Source organism: Xenopus tropicalis, chromosome 3 (assembly GCF_000004195.4).
Source record: "Xenopus tropicalis strain Nigerian chromosome 3, UCB_Xtro_10.0, whole genome shotgun sequence".
In the NCBI taxonomy this organism is placed as follows: domain Eukaryota; kingdom Metazoa; phylum Chordata; class Amphibia; order Anura; family Pipidae; genus Xenopus; species Xenopus tropicalis.
Window position 1 is genome coordinate 44,725,048 of NC_030679.2, and position 20,154 is coordinate 44,745,201.

At 38.7% G+C, this 20,154-nt stretch overlaps 1 protein-coding gene across 1 annotated transcript; it reads right to left on the bottom strand.

Moving 5' to 3' along the window:
- Window positions 1-523: 523 nt before the first annotated feature.
- On the bottom strand, window positions 524-11,835 carry LOC116409724. The gene is made up of 10 exons (XM_031898832.1): window positions 11,713-11,835; window positions 11,371-11,429; window positions 10,941-11,003; window positions 10,184-10,240; window positions 8,856-8,906; window positions 8,218-8,283; window positions 4,937-4,984; window positions 4,504-4,527; window positions 3,289-3,318; window positions 524-709 (listed from the first exon to the last, which is right to left on the bottom strand). The coding sequence occupies exons 1-10, from the start codon at window positions 11,759-11,761 to the stop codon at window positions 695-697; spliced, it is 462 nt and encodes a 153-aa protein (XP_031754692.1). The 5' UTR covers window positions 11,762-11,835; the 3' UTR covers window positions 524-694.
- Window positions 11,836-20,154: the final 8,319 nt, after the last annotated feature.

The following is a 20,154-nucleotide window of genomic DNA, read 5'->3' on the forward strand; positions in this document are numbered from 1 at the left end:
TAATTAACTTTGATTGCTAACTATTTGTTCTACAGAAATTGACTCTAATTCTATTTAAGGGCAAATGTAATAAAAGTCATTAACGGAAAAATAATTCGCAATGTGAAAATGTATGCCCCTGTGACAACATATTTTTCGCAAATTTAATATGGGCTTAATAATACTGTTGCCCAAATGTTTAGCGACCACTTCCCACAGTAGAAGAAAGTGTGCAAATGTTATCGTTTATCTTTGCCTTTTGCATACGCAGTGTATGTAATAAAACATCTCAATGAAAAAGGTTTTAAGTTTGCTCCAAAAGATTACACCACCTTTAAACATGCCTTAAAAAGTTTGCAAAGTGCAATTAGAATTCGCAATGCAATAACAGTCAACATTGCGAAATGCGAATTTTTTATTCTTATTTGTGCACATTTTTTTCCGTTTACTTTTATTACATTCTCCCAATAGAATGCCAATTTATACATTTCCAAATACAAATAATACCCATAGTATGTTATCCTGAAAAAAAATAATCAGCCTCCTTTTTTCAGATGCAGTTTATTGGTAATTATTAAGGCGATTACATTTTGAAAGCAGTCATTTCAAAGAGAACTTCAAAAGACAAAAGTATGCAGCATTATGGCTGGCATTATTAGCTGGCTACGCTGGTCATGGAAAGAAATCAAGCGACCCATTAGCAGCGTAGACATGTTTAGCGCTTGAAACCCTAGAAAGAAAAGAAAGGAAAAATGATTTATTATTAAAAACTATTCAAGGTATGAGATAAAAAGCCTTTTAGATCTGCTTACATGGAGATTTAATTTTTCAGAGTGGAGGGATATAATAAACACAATTATGATCAACAGTTCTGCATGATTCACAGTAAATTTAATGTTTAAAATCAGCGCAAATGAGAACATTTTGTGCCAGGTATGTGGCAGGGTTATGGGCGATAGCTCTTAGTACAAGTGAGGGAATACAGGGTTATGGGAGATAGCTCTTAGTACAAGTGAGGGAATACAGGGGTATGGGAGATAGCTCTCAGTACAAGTAAGCGAATACAGGGTTATGGGGGATAGCTCTTAGTACAAGTGAGGGAATACAGGGTTATGGTAGATAGCTCTCAGTACAAGTGAGGGAATACAGGGTTATGGGAGATAGCTCTCAGTACAAGTGAGGGAATACAGGGGTATGGGAGATAGCTCTCAGTACAAGTGAGGGAATACAGGGGTAGGGGAGATAGCTCTTAGTACAAGTGAGGGAATACAGGGTTATGGTAGATAGCTCTTAGTACAAGTGAGGGAATACAGGGTTATGGGAGATAGCTCTCAGTACAAGTGAGGGAATACAGGGTTATGGGAGATAGCTCTCAGTACAAGTGAGGGAATACAGGGGTAGGGGAGATAGCTCTCAGTACAAGTGAGGGAATACAGGGGTATGGGAGATAGCTCTCAGTACAAGTAAGGGAATACAGGGTTATGGGGGATAGCTCTTAGTACAAGTGAGGGAATACAGGGTTATGGGAGATAGCTCTTAGTACAAGTGAGGGAATACAGGGTTATGGGAGATAGCTCTCAGTACAAGTGAGGGAATACAGGGTTATGTGAGATAGCTCACAGTACAAGTGAGGGAATACAGGGTTATGGGAGATAGCTCTCAGTACAAGTGAGGGAATACAGGGGTATGGGAGATAGCTCTTAGTACAAGTGAGGGAATACAGGGTTATGGTAGATAGCTCTCAGTACAAGTGAGGGAATACAGGGTTATGGGAGATAGCTCTCAGTACAAGTGAGGGAATACAGGGTTATGGGAGATAGCTCTCAGTACAAGTGAGGGAATACAGGGTTATGGGAGATAGCTCTCAGTACAAGTGAGGGAATACAGGGGTAGGGGAGATAGCTCTCAGTACAAGTGAGGGAATACAGGGTTATGGGAGATAGCTCTCAGTACAAGTGAGGGAATACAGGGATATGGGAGATAGCTCTCAGTACAAGTGAGGGAATACAGGGGTATGGGAGATAGCTCTCAGTACAAGTGAGGGAATACAGGGGTATGGGAGATAGCTCTCAGTACAAGTGAGGGAATACAGGGGTATGGGAGATAGCTCTCAGTACAAGTGAGGGAATACAGGGGTATGGGAGATAGCTCTCAGTACAAGTGAGGGAATACAGGGTTATGGGAGATAGCTCTCAGTACAAGTGAGGGAATACAGGGTTATGGGAGATAGCTCTTAGTAAAAGTTGATCCAGGGACTGGTCCAATTGCCATCTTGGAGTCAGGAAGGAATTAGAGAGGCTTCAGAGGTTTTTTGTTCCTCTGGCTCAACTAGCAGTTAGGCAGGTATATATAGGCATTATGGTTGAACGTGATGGACCTGTGTCTTCTTTCAACCTAACTTACTATGTTACTATGTAGGTAGGTAACAAATATTATACTGGGAAACCAACATGCATATCAAATCATTTCATGGTTTTGTGTTTTTATTAATAAGAAAATATCTTTCCATTTTTTATATGGTTTAAGTTTAGATTTTATTTACAGGATTCCTTAAACAGTTTCCATTTTGACCAAGTTGTAAAATTACATACAATATATATTATTCATGTGTGTGCCCACTTAGTAGTAATGGGTTTGTGCATGAAGCCAAACTATATATCTAGATCTGCTCTACTGTATCTGTTCTACTGCATTCAAAATAAGATAATCATGGGAGATTAGATTGATGCACATATCAAAGGGTTAATTCCACTTTAAATTAACTTCTAGGATATTATGGAATGTTCTATTCTTGGCATCTTTTCAATCGGTCATCAGTTTGTTTTTTATTCAAGTTTTTGATCATTTGATTTCCTGTTTCCAAAAGGGGGGGGGGTCGCTCTGTGAGACAGCAATTTTATTGTTATCATGTTTATTACATAGCTATTTATGTAGGCCCTTTCAATAAAACTGATGTCTGATTTCTAAATATGGACCCTGGCAATAAGACAGCTGATGAAATTCCAAAATTGATAGCTGCTGAATTAAAAGCTATATAATTCAAAATCTACAAAAAAAAAAATATATATATATATATATATACTGTATATATATTGTAAACTGTCTCAGAATATCACTCATTGTGCATCTAAATAAAAATTAGTTTAAAGGTGAAATAACCCTTAGGGATAATGGGCACTTAAATATGCTAACAACGATATTTCACAAACAACTGGATACATGTTGTCATTAACGTATTACTACAGTATAAATTTACACAAGTGTAAATAAACGAGTCATGTGACAAGCACAGAGTAATGAATTTCTTACCAATCCGCCAATTACTTTAGTAACGTCTCCCTGTAAAAATATGTAAAGCTATTATATTTAAAGGGAATGCCGTTCCTAGTTCTAAACTAACCACAAGGAATGTTGTGGCAAAGGTTCATTAAAATCCAACAGATGAAAGCGAACATTTGAAAATATCAATTTATTTTGTTTCACTATTCATCAAACCTTTAGTGCAGCCAGGGTCGAACTGGGCCGGCGGGGCACTGGGAAAAAATCCAGTGATGCACCGGCCCAACCCCAGCTGGCACTCCCCCGGGCCATATATCTCCCTCCCCCAATGCGCAGAAGGTAAGGATAAAGTACCCATGCTGGGGAAAGGGGGTTAGGCGGGTGGCGGGGACACCAAGGGGGGGTAGAGGGCATGGCAGGGACCCTTGGGGTGGTAGCCCCAGTGGTCCCTGCACCCCCAGTCTGACCCTGAGTGCAGCCTAAAAAATGTTCTGCATTTTATGCAAAAAAAATTTGATTTAGCTTTCAGATCAATTTGTAAGAAAAATAAACAAAGCTCTTATGAGTAAATGGCTTTGCATTAAAACAGTAAAGTACAGTAAGCAATGAAATGTTTTAAAGAAACAATTCCATAAAGATATATATATATATATAACATATATAAGTCCTTAAGTAGGCATAAAAAATGTTTCTACTGGTTGGAAAAATGAAGTCGTTTTTGGAACGTTGTTATTGTTTCACAATTGTAGATTGGTTTACAAAAACAAAATACAACAAAAAAAGTAATGAAGTTTAGTAATTCTTAGTAAGAAAAAAACGCAGAATGTTAATTATACAAAGGAAAATAATATTATGGCCATTGGCCTGCATAGAACAATGAAGGGAACAATGAAAAATAAACAGAGCTCTTATGATTAAATGGCTATGCATTAAAACAGTAAAGTACAATAAGCAATGAAATGCTTTAAAGCAACAATTCCCTATATATAAATATATACCATATATATGTCCTTATGTAGGCATAAAATTTGTTTCTACTGTTTGGAAAAATGAAGTCGTTTTTGGAACATTGTTTTGTATCACTATTGTTTTGTATCACTATGGTTTACAAAAACAAAATACAACAAAAAAAAGTAGTGACTTCAGTAAGAAAAAACTGCAGAATGTTAATAATACAAAGGAAAATAATATTATGGCCATTTTAGAACAATGAAGGAACAATGAACAAAATTGGTGGCCACTTACCAATAGACTTTGCAAGCTTTTGCCCTAATAAATGGAAACAAATAAATTGCATTTTATATGTATTTTTTTTACATAGCTGATAATTTTGACTGTAAAATTTTCTTGAAATGACAGCAATTTATCCTCTGCTTTTTGCTGTAATGTATTTAGTGGAATGTCTAAAGGTGTATGGGAGCAAATATAGTATATGCAAATGTATTTACTAATTCATTCAATTTAATTCTTCTATCAGTCTATCTACTGTATCTATCCGACTGTCTGTCTGTCACCTAATATAGATATGTCAAATGAACATGCCTGGTTATAATAATAGTTGAATCCAAATACTTAATTGGTTGGTAAATATTGCATAGTATTTCTGGTAGGTCAGTGCTATATTAATCAAAGATAATAAAAATAACACGTCAGGTTTATATGACATTTTTTCCCTTACCGTTGGACATATTCCATTGAAAACTGTTCCAAGAACTGGAATAGTAGCCTAATAAACACACAAAAAGTTAGTTTAAAACATGAGCTTTTTAATTCTTAAAATTGAAGTTCCTGTACTATATGTCCACTCCTCCATGGGGTAATGCCCAAATAAGGTTACAAATACATTCTAATGCAGTGTATTGGGGAAATGATGTATTTTGCATTTGACATTTCATGAAGTAAATGTTAAGCGCTAATTTAGCAACCAGTTCTACCCACATTTACCAGAATGCTTAGTGGTTTAATCTGCATGCTCAGATTTAGGGGCAGATTTAATCATTTTTTTTTCTTTTTAAAAATTCAAATAAACTAATTTCATGAATGCCTGACATTTACTAAAAAGTCTGAACTGAAAAAGTACGTGCGGGAAAAGTCACAGAAACTGCAACTTTTTTAGAATTGTCACATAGAAACCCAGGGTCGGACTGGGCCGCCGGGACACCGGGAAAAATCCCGGTGGGCCCCGGCCCTAGTGGGCCCCAGCGGCCCAGTCCGACCTTTGCCGGCGCTCCCTGCTACTGACTGTTCCTCCCCGACGCGTTCAATTTATACGCGCTCGGGGAGGACGTCAGGCGGGGGCCCTTCGGGGGGGGTTAGCGGGGGCCCCTGGGGGGGTTAGGGGACGCGGCTGGGGCACCTGCAGGGCCCCTGGGGCGGGAGCCCCGGTGGGCCCTGCACCCCCCAGTCCGACCCTGTAGAAACCTCTACTTTTTTGAACTGTCGCACAAAAATCCAGCGTCAAAAATCTGAAAATCTCTAAAGTTTCGAAGCAAAGAAGGATCCTCAAGGGAAGGGAAGGGACATTTGCCAGTGACTTCTCTTAAAGTTTTAGGTGGCAAATTGTCAGATTTTTAGCCGTTTTTATGCTTAGTAAATCTCGAAAAACTTTTTTTTTTTCTGTGGCTTATTTTGAGTTTTGACGCTAAAAAAATCAAAATCTTAATGTTAGTAAATGCCCCCTTAGTGTGGCAGAACTTTTCAGTTCTGGGCTAGAAGTAAGTCCAATGTGCTCTAATGCTACTTTCTCACTAGTTATTGAAAGGCAGAATCCTTTCCAGATATGAGCAGAATCTTGTTCCTAAACTACAAATCATTTCAAAAGACAGATCCAGTGTATTATTTAGTATCAATTACTTACCCCTGTGTTTTTACTAATTAATAAAGTGATACTAAATAAGCCACTGTATCTCTTTTGAATTGAATTGTTATAGACTTCCAGGTTTCTGGGAGGGGTGTTCTCCTTAAAGAAGAACTAAACCCTAAAAATGAATATGGCTAGAAATGCATTATTTTATAAACTGTACTTACTGCACCAGACTACAGTTTTAACATCTCAATAGCAGTAATGATCCAGGCCTTCAAACTCACGTCACCATCTTGGAAAGTGTCTGTGATACTCACAGGCTCAGTGAGCTCTGAGCGGCTGTTGAGAAGTTAAGCTTAGGGGTCGTCACAAAATATCAAGCAGAAAATGAGGGTTTTGTCACATGAGCTGATGCTACAGGGGTGAATATTAAATTCTGATGCTAATTGCTACATGTGCCATGTAGTTATCTGTATTGATTACTAGTCAGCCTTATATTGTGATATTTATATTCTATATATACAGTATATTGTGAGTGGGTCCCTAAGCTCAGTAAGTGACAGCAGCACAGAGCATGTGCAGGCAATCAGCAGAAAAGAAGATGGGGGGCTACTGGGGCATCTTTGGAGGCACAGATCTTCCCTGCTAAAGGGCTGTGGTTGCCTTGGGCCGGTACAGGAACCCAAAACATAATGTACAACATTTCTGCCTTACTTCTTTAGTTAGGCTTTAATTTCCTTTAAAAGGGGGTAAAGATCCAGTAAGGAAAATCCTTAAAATGATCAATTGTAATTGATTCTTATTCCTACGCTATTTAGCAATATCAATTAAACTGGTCATAAAAAGGCAGAAAGACTGTGTCTGTGCGGTAGTCATGTATGTATCAGCCCTGTGTACATAAGTCAAAGGGGCCCATTTATCAATGTACAATTGGTTACGAACAGAAAAAATTTGTATTATTTCTAACTTTTAGAACTGTGCGTATTTTCGGTGACTTTTTAGTTAATTTCCGCAACTTTTTCGCACTTTGGTCAATTTGTGCTACAAAATCGTATTTGTCGCAACTAGTACAAAAGTTTCAGATTCATTTAAGTTTCGGTATCGTGACTTTCCTTGGGCCAGGTTGGAGCTGCAGAGTGCCAATGAGCCCTATGGGAGACTTTCCTTGGGCCAGGTTGGAGCTGCAGAGTGCCATTGAGCCCTATGGGAGACTTTCCTTGGGCCAGGTTGGAGCTGCAGAGTGCCATTGAGCCCTATGGGAGACTTTCCTTGGGCCAGGTTGGAGCTGCAGAGTGCCATTGAGCCCTATGGGAGACTTTCCTTGGGCCAGGTTGGAGCTGCAGAGTGCCATTGAGCCCTATGGGAGACTTTCCTTGGGCCAGGTTGGAGCTGCAGAGTGCCAATGAGCCCTATGGGAGACTTTCCTTGGGCCGGGTTGGAGCTGCAGAGTGCCATTGAGCCCTGTGGGAGAATTTCCTTGGGCCAGGTTGGAGCTGCAGAGTGCCATTGAGCCCTATGGGAGACTTTCCTTGGGCCAGGTTGGAGCTACAGAGTGCCATTGAGCCCTATAGGAGACTTTCCTTGGGCCAGGTTGGAGCTGCAGAGTGCCATTGAGCCCTATGGGAGACTTTCCTTGGGCCAGGTTGGAGCTGCAGAGTGCCATTGAGTCCTATGGGAGACTTTCCTTGGGCCGGGTTGGAGCTGCAGAGTGCCATTGAGCCCTATGGGAGACTTTCCTTGGGCCAGGTTGGAGCTGCAGAGTGCCATTGAGCCCTATGGGAGACTTTCCTTGGGCCAGGTTGGAGCTGCAGAGTGCCATTGAGCCCTATGGGAGACTTTCCTTGGGCCAGGTTGGAGCTGCAGAGCGTCAAATACAATATTTTCTTAAAATTAACGCACATCAGAAATTTTCGTGTTTAATGCAAATTTTCGTAATCGTACTCGTATTTCAGACTTTAAATAAATAAAAAGTTTAAATTAAATAAAAAGTTGCCAAGCAATTAAAACTGCCATTGTTTATAATAGTTTTTCAGTGGTCAAATTATAAAAATTGAATATCATGTTGTTATACCTTACTATATACATTTGAATATACATTGAATATGAAATGCAAAGGGAAATTTTATGTACTCAGGCTGAGATATTTAAATATTTACCAGAGTATCAAGGAGCTTCTGTCCAACATTACGAGCAACATCCCCAATTTTATCAGCAGAAGTTTGCTAAAGGAAAAAAACACCTCATATTACAGACAATTCCATGTAAACAAGCACAAATACCTTTTCAGTGTAACCTACAGTTAATAAATATCTCTGTTTAAACTATATTTTACCCCAGACATCAAAGAGTAAACAATACAAGTCTTTTAAAACTGTGTTTGGAATTCAGTGGAGTCTCCTACCATGTATTAGTCAGTATCTATACTGCATTGTTATATAAAGGTGAAACCTGCACAACTAGATTTGAAGGTACAGTAACAAACCATGTAAGTTCAGTCTTTTAGAAATTCACAGTTTTTTTCTAATTCCTAGTGGAGAGAAATGCTATTAATCAAGCTGTTACATTTAGTGATTTTGCCCATTTTGCTTTGCCAAAAAATTCACAAAACCCCAGCAAAGATATGTGGAACACATTAAAGTTAAAATGCCAAACGCACTGAAGTCAATTGGAGTTTTTCTCAAGTCTTTTGCCACTAATTTTCGCCACAACTTATTTTATTAGATACAGTATGACTCTTGCAAGTATTTGGTTTACAGTTTGAATATTTTAAAATAGAAACATAAAGATAAGTTACCAGAACATCTTGTGTGCCCAGAATTTTATCAAGGGAACAGCCTCCTGTAGCCTGCAAAGTATTAAAAGACAATGTGGACTTATATACAATTTGCAAACAAAGCTGAATTTGGACAGTTATCAACATACAACCTTTATAATAAAGTAAAATGACATAACTGTGTTTATTTCTACATATTACTACAATTTCCATCACCTACAAGCTTTATATGACATTATGGGCCAGAATCAATTCAGTGAGAAAAAAAATTATCTCCTGGTTTTACGAGATTCAATTCAAGGAAAAAAAAGGATTTTTTTCCCATAGACTGCAACAGAGTTTTGATGTGCTAAACCTTGAGATAAGTTTTTCTCAATTGAATTGCATCTTAAATTGGATCTCAATTGGTTTTCATGTGATAAACCTATTTCTCACTCAACTGAATCTGGCCCTATATATTTCTATTCAGTATCAATGGAACACAACTTGAAATGTTTTGCTATTAGATTTTTACTGGAGTGCAAAAAGTTACAAATTACCAGTGATTTGGGGATTTCTACTGGCTAGGACTTGTTGCACTAGTGGGCGCCACCTGCATACTGGACAGCAAGCGGGTGTGACATAGTTTTACAATGACGCACTCTTTAATTGATAGGGATTCAACTGGTACAATTTCAAACACCAGAGGAATCACTATAAGTACAATCCCCAAAAGGATACATATATACATACATACAAGGAAAGTTGGGTACATAGCACCGTTGTAGGAGAGCATGTTTTAAAAATTGACACAACTGAAAAATTGCTACATGTTGCTAGTATGGATGAGCCAAATTGGGTGAAAGCAGTGTGTATTTTTAAGGGAAATATTATGCACCAGCAAATAAATGTAAAAGAATAAAAGGGAATAAAGAGAGGGGGGCGGGCATTTATCAACACTGGGCAAACTTGTCCATGGACAGAAACCTATGGCAACCAATCAAATTGTTGCACTGATTGTTCTACCTGCGGCTGGCTGAAAAAAGCAAGTCACTGATTGGTTGCTATAGGTTACTGCCCATGGGCAAATTTGCCCAGTTTTGATAAATGAGCCCCAGGATGTCTTGGAAGTGCAAAAGTGAAAGATTTAAGAGATTTAAGCCTATACTAAACAGAGGTGTGGGAACTGAAGAGCAAAAGGGAAAACATACGATATAGGATAAAAATACATAAGGTTCTTCCAGTATTTGCCATCCTAGGTGTAGCTTCATGTCCCCTCAAATTTCTTATTGTATATGCTAGGTGCATTAAATATCACATAGACAAAACGGAATGATACATGCTGAGATTTGCACAAAAGCATCCATTACCAGTAATGTATCCAGTTGTGTAAGAAACTGTCTGAATAATTCCGAATTATTTTCATCCTGCAAAAATAAGAAAAAAAAGCTGGCTCCTAAATATAATTGTATGAACACATTTAAAGGCAATAGCTGCTTAAAACTGCTATATTTAAATTGTAAACTGGATTACATCAAACTGCAGAAAATGCAGCACTATATTGGGGTCATTTACTATAACCATGGGAATGGTACAGAGCACAGCACTCATGAGTACAGGCCTGACCTGTCCTTAACATTTATGAAAGGACAGGTGGTGAGTAAAGGCCTGTGTCCATATTTGCTCCATAAAGAGTTAGGGTCGGGTAGTGGGGTGGAAGGGGGGTCCTAATAAATACAGCAAGGCTAAACCCAGGCAGCACTGAAGCACAGAATCAATTCAAATAGAATGAAAGGCAGTGTGTAAAGTGCAAACAAATGGTAATCAAACCCACTCTATAGCAACTTCAGAAATGATATCTTAGCGCATCTGTCTTTGACTTAATATGCATAAACATAAATTGGTTGTGCAAACCATAACATTAAATGCTTATAAATATATGTGTATCTGGGAAGCTTACATTTATGAAATAGCATTAATTCTGTGACAGGTGTTCTGGATAGCACGTAGGTACAATATTCAGTATCTTCTGTTTATATTGATATGGAAATTAGACAGTGAATTTAAGTGCACTTTATTGCAAAAGAAAATATATATACATTCTATTTATATATTGCATTTTTATACCTTTCCTTGTTGGTAAAGACATAGTATAGCTATGAGCTTGTCCACAGTTCCAGGTAGGTCTTTCTGAAAAAATAAAGGAAACTCTGTAAATTAGTTTGGTTTGAGTTGGAAGTTACATTAAAACAAATCTTGAAATGCAGTTATTAAAACAATTGAACTTGCATGTTGTTCTTCGAGAATAGAATGGAAGCAAGGAATCAATGTCTGTGCTAGAATGACACCATGTAATCTTGTGTCTAGATGATTCCATTGTGGCACATGTAAAATCCCAACACATCTAAATGAGCCAGATTCTGCCATACAGTAGTTAGAGTAACTGCCTTTTTGTTTGAGATTTACAAAGCATTTTCACTGTTCTTTCTAAAACTATTTTAAATTGGCAGGTGAGAGTAATACAAGTATTACAAGTACAATAAAATGAATTACCCACCTGCACAAGTGCGTTTAAGCATTTCGCCAGCTCAGGATCTAAAGTAGCAGTAGAAGAATCTATATAGAAGGAAGGAAATGTTTTAAATAAGAAATAAAATAAGATGATTAGAAAGTTGAAATGTAAAAGAGGAACTGAGAAGACTGAGAAGATATAGTACATAATGTCCATGCCATACAGCAAGTACCTCTGAAACATTAATACATGTCTTATATATACAGGTATATATAGCAGAATCAAAACATTATGGATAGGTTTGGTAGATTTGAAAAGACGAAATAATTAGAAAACTGTTATACATTTGTATTAATTCATGGATAAAGTAGATGGAACATATCTTACCAAAGCAACTGCTTAGAGCCACTAAAAGAAAAGCCACTGCTATCTTCATGGTGCCTAAGTTTGGTGCCTACTGAGTCTCCAAATAGTGTATTCAAGGTGTATCTGAAGGTGTGAGTGTATACTTGACAGAAGCGTGATATTTATACTGTAGGAATGTGTTTATGTGACATCAAAGATGATGGTGTTGTCTTTGTTACAATGCCAATTCATTAAAAAGTTTATTTTAAATACATTCCTGCTATTTACAATTCACATGGAAAAGCAAACAGTTATACTTCTGTTTGATGACTTAAAGTGGACCTGTCACCCAGACATGAAAATCTGTATAATAAAAGTCCTGTTCAAATTAAACATGAAACCCAAATTCATTTTTATATTAACACATCCAAACCCATTATAAAGGCATTTAAAAATCACAGCTGTCAATCATATATTGCTTGCCCGCCTCTATGCCTTAGGCATAGAGGCGGGGCAGACAATAACTTTAGCTTTCCATTCAGCACTTCCTAGATGTCACTGCACATCTCACTTTTCCCCTCCCTCCTCCTCATCTAATTGTGTAGCCAGTGCAAGGGCATGGGCATCTGGTCCCCCATTCTGGCACATAAACAAGATTTTGGGGTGATACAAAGCTTGCCTTAATAACAGTGTCCACAAAATGGTGCCTGCCTGCTTGCTTTGACTGAGTAATTCCAAGACGGAAGGAAACAAGATTTATATTATTTATATAGTGTAAGTAATGCTTATTTTGCCCAACTAACAATATAGAAAATAATTTGGAGTTATTTCTTAGGGTGACAGGTCCGCTTTAAACAACACAATTCCATTTTTCATCCCTCCTTCTTATGAATTACAAAAGATCACATTAAACAAGATTCAGCTCTGCTAAATTTCCTCATCATATGGAGTTTCCCCTTTTGACACCTCTTTTCTTTCAAACATGCTAAAATTTGTTTATTGTAAGACACTGCACACTAGTTAACAATACAAAGATATGGCCTGAAAGCTCTGCGCCAGATATAATATGCAGTTGACCAGCAGCTCACAAGCAGCATAACAAGTCAGCACTGGGCCCCACCTCAAGAAAATTTTTTGGAGGGGCCTGGCGCACAGCCTGGCACCCCACCCATCTACTGCCCACTCCCCGAGAGGTAAGAGAGTGGCCGGGCAGGGGGGATTTTGTTTTACAATTTTTTTAACTTCTTAACTATAGTTACTACCACTGCCTTAGACAGCACAGGACTCCTATTTTATGTACTATATTGGCATATAGAAAGTATCATATAGAGATTTTTTTATAAAAGCTGGTTAGATATTTCTCATGTTGTGATTGTTCTATTGCAGTTAAAAGTCTTAACAAGTTAAGCAAGGTGAACAGACATTTAAAATGAGGTAGTGATTTGTCTATAGGGAGTTAAAACATATTGCCATATGTAGTTAACAATTTACTAGCAGATTTAATTAAAAAATTCAAATGCCTAACACGTTTAATAATACTTAATACTTTTCTGACTGTCAGCCAAACCCATTATTTTATATAAAGTGTTACAGATCAACAACACAACTGCACTATAATGCCCTATTAATCTTTTAAGGAGAACTAAAGCTTAGCAACAAAGTAGGCTAGAAGTGATGACCATTTTTTATTTACAGACCCAAGGCAAGCACCACTCTATAGCAGTGCCTCTAAGGATGCCCCCAGTAGATCTCTATTTTCTTTTCTGCTGATTCATAGCACATGATCTGTGCTGCTCTCACTTACTGGGGGCTTTAATTATCCAGACATTGACTAAAGTAATGGGGTGGCCAAGTCAGAAAAAGGCAGTAGGTTTGTAAATATGCTAAATGGCAACTTTTTATTTCTTTCAGTTCAAGAACCTGCTCGGAAGGGTTGTCTTTTGGACCTGGTGATATCTAATAATACTGGACTCACCTTTTACATTTGTGTGGGTGAGCATTTAGGGAACAGTGATCATAACTAGGAATGCACTGAATCCAGTTTTTTAGCTTTGGCCATACCCCCAAATCCACTGTCATAAAACAGGAGACAGCAGAAATTCTGAACTCTTATTTTTCATCTGTCTACACAACTGAAGCTAATGAAGGCTTCCTTTATAATAGACCCAATTCTAGTAATACAACCACTGATGCATGGGTCACTCAGGAGGAAATTAAAAAGACACTTGAACATGTAAAGGTAAACAAGGGTCCAGGACTGGATGGTATTCATCCCAGGGTATTAAATGACCTTACGTCTTTGATTGGCAAACTTCTTCTCTTAATTTTTCAGGATTCAATGAAGTCTGGCATGGTGCAGAGGGACTGGTGAATTGCTAATGGGCTTCCTTTATTCAAAATGGGATCTCGTTCTCAGTCTGAAAACTATAGGCCTGTAAAGGTCCCCATAAACGGGCCAATAGTAGCTTCAATAGAGGCCCCTTGGACCGATTCGGCAGCTAATTGGCCCGTGTATGGGCACTCCCGATGGTCCTGCCCGACCGATCTGGATCGGGCAGGTTAGAATATCTAGTCGGATGGGGGACCGCATCGGCTAGTTGATGTGGTCCCCGGACCGACTTTTCCTATACCTGCCGTTATAATTTGATCGTTTGGCCCCAGGGCCTAACGATCAATTTACCCTGAATTCTCCCGATATCGCCCAACCGTTATGGTGTATGGGGACCTTTAGTCTCACATTAGTGGTATCAAAGCTTTTGGAAGGGGTGATAAGGCATAGGATACTTGAATACGTTGCAAATCACAATACTATAAGTTTGTGCCACCATGGGTTTGTGTAAAAGATCTTGCCAGACTAATTTAACGGCCTTTTATGAGGAGGTGAGCAGGAACCTCGATGCTGGAATGCAGTGGATGTCATTTTCTTGGACTTTATTAAAGCATTTGATAGAGTACCGCACAGAAAGTTAATGATAAAATTAAGAAATATTGGCCTAGAACATAATATTTGTAATTGGATAGAAAACTGGCTGAAGGATAGAGTACAAAGAGTGGTGGTAAATGGAACATTTTCTAATTGGGCCAGTGTTGTTAGTGGAGTACCGCAGGGGTCAGTCCTTGGTCCTTTGCTTTTTAACTTGGTTATTAATGACCTGGAGGAGGGCATACAAAGTATTATTTCTATTTTTGCTGACAATACTAAATTGTGCAAAGTTATATGTTCAAGGCAGGATGCTGCTGCTTTACAGAGTGATTTGACAAAATTGGAAAACTGGGCAGCAAACTGGAAAATGAGGTTCATTGTTGGTAGAAATAATATATCTGGGGATTGTTGTAGATAACAAGTTGTCTAATTCCAGGCAATGTCATTCAGTGGCTACTAAAGCAAATCAAGTGCTGTCTTGCATTAAAAAGGGCATTGACTCAAGGGATGAAAACATAATTTTTATATCTTATATAATTTTTATATCTTATTTTTTAATCTTATAGGTCCCTGGTAAGGCCTCACCTTGAGTATGCAGTGCAGTTTTGGGCTCCAAGAAGGATATTAATGAGCTGGAGAGAGTGTGGAGACTGCAACTAAACTGGTAAAGGGGATGGAAGATTTAAACTATGAGGTTAGACTGTCACGGTTGGGGTTGTTTTCTCTGGAAAAAAGGCACTTTCAAGGGGACATGATTACTCTGTACAAGTACATTAGAGAGAGTTATAGACAGATAGGGGATGTTCTTTTTTCCCATAAAAAGGATCAGCGCACTAGAGACTACCCCTTCAGATTAGAGGAATGGAGCTTCCATTTGAAGCAGTGTAGGTGGTTTTCACGGTGAGGGCAGTGAGGTTATGGAATGCCCTTCCTAGTGATGTGGTAATGGCAGACTCTGTTAATGCCTTTAAGAGGGGTCTGGATGAGTTCTTGAACAATCAGAATATCCAAGGCTATTGTGATACTAAAATCTACAGCTAGTATTGATGTTGGTATTGTGGTAGAGGGAGAAAATGGGAGAAAATGTGAGTTTTCCCTTTAAGTTCTCCATAGGGGGAGATGTAGGCTTTAAGGGAGATGTTGATAAACAAATAATGTTTCATTGTTTAAAGGGTTTTGCTGCCTGGTCCTGGAAGCACTAGTGTTCTGGAAGAAACAAGCAGACCAAGCGATCCATTCCAGTAGTCCAGCTCACATATTGGAGCTTACTTTACACAGGAAGACTTGTGGAAATGTATTTAATTGTATGAAAAGGTGTGTAAAGCTCTCTCAGCAATGATACCTGTCTGTGTTTTAGGACTCCCAGAGGGGCTGGGGGTAGATCCTGCCACTGCAAGGAGCAGAGAGAGACTTGGGAAAGCGACTGAGAGACTGCACATCTAAGGAGCTGAGATTAAAAGCCAGGAGGCTGAGCAATCCTCAAGAAATGTTGTGGGTACAGGGGTGACCCCAAACATTTGTGTTTTCTCACTGGTAATCCACAAGGGGCCCAGTTTAGTGAGGGAACTCATCTAATATGTGATGGTAGCGCCCAGAGGGCAGGATTTATTTTTATGATTTGTTTTCTATGTTGAAATGGGCACCTCTTTGTTAAATAAACTGCCTTAATGCTAAGAAAGTGTCCCACTAGTTTACAGTGTATAGAGTTTATGTATGTGAGTGTATAGGTAGGTCAGTATGGGTCTGTATGTGAGTGTATAGATAGGTCAGTATGGGTCTGTATGTGAGTGGATAGATAGGTCAGTATGGGTCTGTATGTGAGTGGATAGATAGGTCAGTATGGGTCTGTATGTGAGTGGATAGATAGGTCAGTATGGGTCTGTATGTGAGTGGATAGATAGGTCAGTATGGGTCTGTATGTGAGTGGATAGATAGGTCAGTATGGGTCTGTATGTGAGTGGATAGATAGGTCAGTATGGGTCTGTATGTGAGTGGATAGATAGGTCAGTATGGGTCTGTATGTGAGTGGATAGATAGGTCAGTATGGGTCTGTATGTGAGTGGATAGATAGGTCAGTATGGGTCTGTATGTGAGTGTATAGATAGGTCAGTTTGGGTCTGTATGTGAGTGGATAGATAGGTCAGTATGGGTCTGTATGTGAGTGGATAGATAGGTCAGTATGGGTCTGTATGTGAGTGGATAGATAGGTCAGTATGGGTCTGTATGTGAGTGGATAGATAGGTCAGTATGGGTTTATGTGTGTGTGTGTCGGGTTGAAATTGACTCCTAACAAAATCCAAGATGATGACCCTGAATCATTACTACTATAGAGATTATGAAACTTTTACCTGGTGCAGTAAGTTCAATATATAAAACAAAGCATTCCTATTTGTAAATGAACCATCGTTTCATTACAATGAATGTATTTCAGTTTACGGGCCATACCACTGATCACTATAAATTATTATCTACTTTATTAGCTATTAGTAGCAATTCTCACATGTCTGAACTATGTTCATTTTACAATGATTAGCGATGGAGTACATTTTGTGAACAGACCACTGACAGCTGCATTTATTAACAGAGGAAACAATATTATTTTATTATAACAATATTTTATCAATGTGTGCTGTATTTAGTGTATGTGAATAGCTTTTAAAGGAGAAGGAAAGGTAAAAACTAAGTAAGCTTTATCAGAAAGGTCTATGTAAATACAGCCATAAGCACTCACAGAAACGCTGCACTGACTTCTCTGTAAAAAGATTAGTTGTGTCTGTAATTCCTGTGCCAGAGACATGCAGCCTTCTGTTCTCTGCTCTCTCCTGAACTCACTACCCCCCCTTAGGAATGTGGATCTGAGCCAATCAGCAGGAAGCTGACTCATAGTCTTACTAACTGAGCATGTTCAGTCTGGTCTCGGTGTCTGTGCAGGAGTGAGGCATTAAGGGAACTTTCTTTATACAGCTCAGCGTTTTTTCTTCCTGTTTGGCTTCTGATTTTCTGAGGAGGTGAAATATGGGGAGACCTAAGGGCACTATTGAGGCAACTGAAGGTATGCCTGCAGCTTGAGATGAACTCTTTACTAGCCTTTAATATTAAATTCCTGTTTTAGGTATAGGTTTAAAAAGAAAGAAACAGGAATAGCTTTTAATGCAGAAATAAGAGAATGGGTGCTTGAGTCAGGAATGCTGCAACATACAGAGCCTAAAAGCAACTCCAAGGTCAGAAGACCATACTTAAACCTGTGAATCAGCAGTGCGAGAGGTTCTCACAAAGCACTAGCCAATGGCATTCTTTGCCAGAAACCAAACCTCAGACAAACAACTTAATTCAGGTGCCATATTGGGCCAACAGAATGACAATAAAGCAGCAGAGCCTACACTTACCTCAGCGGAAAACCTAGAACAGTGGTTCTCAACCTTCCTAATGCCATGACCCTTTAATACAGTTCCTCATGTTGTGGTGACCCCCAACCATAAAATTATTCCTAAGACCATCGAAATATGTGTTTTCCGATGGTCTTAGGTGACCCCTGTGAAAGGATTGTTCAACCCCCAAAGGGGTCACGACCCACCGGTTGAGAACCGCTGACCTAGAAGCTATGTTCCTTGACTTAAAGCAAACCCTACAGGCAGATATAAAACAGCTGGAGATCCAGGAGATGGAACAGCTCATATCATAAGAAAATGGGTAAGTTTGTGGAGACCCATAATGAACTTGCTGACATACAGGCAAAACTGAAGAAAGGAGTGGAACACTTGGCAAACAAAGTATCAGACCTAGGGGACAGGTCACAATGGAATAATTTAAAGTTATGGGGCATACCACAGTCAGTACAACACCAGAGCTAGAAAATTATCTTACAGACCTACTCACTAGATATCAAATGGACAATAGAGATCTTTACTAAGCTGTATTTTTTCTGTACAAAAGAAAAATAACTACAGACAGCCCTCTGCAAAGATAATTGGCCCCCCAGGTATGCCGATATTAAAATTTACCCTGACCTCTCCCAAGGGACATTACACAGGCCTCTGCCAAGGGATGTTAGAAGGTTTGCAGAGATCACCACAATTGTGACAAAAACCTCCAATACTGGGGAAGATCGTTGTCAAACAAGGTTCTCCAAACACTTTTACTTCCCTGGAGGAAGATAAAAAAAGACCTACTATGTGGAACCTTCTACAATCCCACCATTTTGCAGGACACGGTCCCCCTCAAAAATCCTCTACTAAAAAAACTAACAAAGGAATGGCAAGGTATTTGAAAATGGGTAACTTTAGTTTTGGTTCTCAGAAAAGTAGAGACATTAACACATAATAACACATAAACTATCTCTTTATTATTTTTGCTTATTGAAACCGACCCCCACATGCTGTGCGAAAAGTCATCTATAAAAACCACGAATTTGGTTCCTAAGCCACAAGATGGCACTCCTCACTACCAAAAAACATAATACTATTTCATACTGTCTTTTTCTCATTGTTCAGCATGAAAGTCCAAGAAATGTTTTTGTTTGTGGTATAATAATGTTTTTTTAACTAATGACAGTTGTACTCAATTTTCACCAGGTCAAAGTCAGCCAATGAAAAACCCACTAATAGGAAAGTATAACAACGGCAAAGCAGACAACCAATGCTTACAATGGTTAAGTTCTATTCCTTAAATTCTAACAACTTCCCAAAACAGGAACCTAGCATTGAACAAAGCCTATAAATCTACAGCAGATGTGCTATTTTATCAGAAGACCGCCCTTCTTTATACAAGAAGGGTGAAGAAACACGGAGCTGCTAGTAACAGCTACTTTCTCAGAGCTACTAAATGCCAGAAAAATACCCTACCATTGACAAAACTGAGATAATTGTTGTGCGTGTTGGTTTTTGTCTGTGACAAATTTTTTGGACACGCGTCATTTTTTTAACGCAATTTCTTTGACGCAGACAGCAATATGCGCCGCAAATCCATGCCTGTCGAATTATATCGCCCATCACTAACAATTATCATTAAATGATAAGCATTGACAAGTAGCTGCTACTAGTAGCTCCATGTGTCTTAACCCTAAAAGGTTCACACATAATTTTGATGCCCTTTCCAAAACCAGATCCAATGGTGCAAAAATACACTGAGAACCTGCCTGGACAGGATAGTCTCTGTTAAAATGAACATGCTACTAACAATATTATATTTATTCATGACATTAAAGTTTGATTTCCCACCACAATACATTAAAATATTACAAGCACAAATGAATACTTTCCTTTTGGCGGGCAAAGCTACAAATAGGAACTGGGATCTTACAGCAACCAGTAAACAATGATGGTCTAGGTCCACCACACTTAGAATGTTACCACAAGGATTCAAAGCTTGACACAATGATTAAAATGCACAGTCCCCAGTACTGCAGGAAGTGGTTAGACTTGGAGACAGGGGAGCTTCCACAAACCACCATACCTCAATTATTATGGATACCAACACATAACGGGCCCTGCAACCTTTAAATGCTCCCAACTACCAGCAACGGTATCAGAACAAGCAGAACTTTTCCAGAACTAAAAGAAAAA

Coding starts and splice junctions, on each gene's coding strand:
- LOC116409724 (XM_031898832.1), bottom strand. CDS start 11,761: ATGAAGATAGCAGTGGCTTTTCTTTTAGTGGCTCTAAGCAGTTGCTTT. Junction 11,004..11,370: donor GCTTAAACGCACTTGTGCAG/GTGGGTAATTCA, acceptor TTATTTTTTCAG/AAAGACCTACCTGGAACTGT. Junction 3,319..4,503: donor AAAGCTTGCAAAGTCTATTG/GTAAGTGGCCAC, acceptor ATATTTTTACAG/GGAGACGTTACTAAAGTAAT.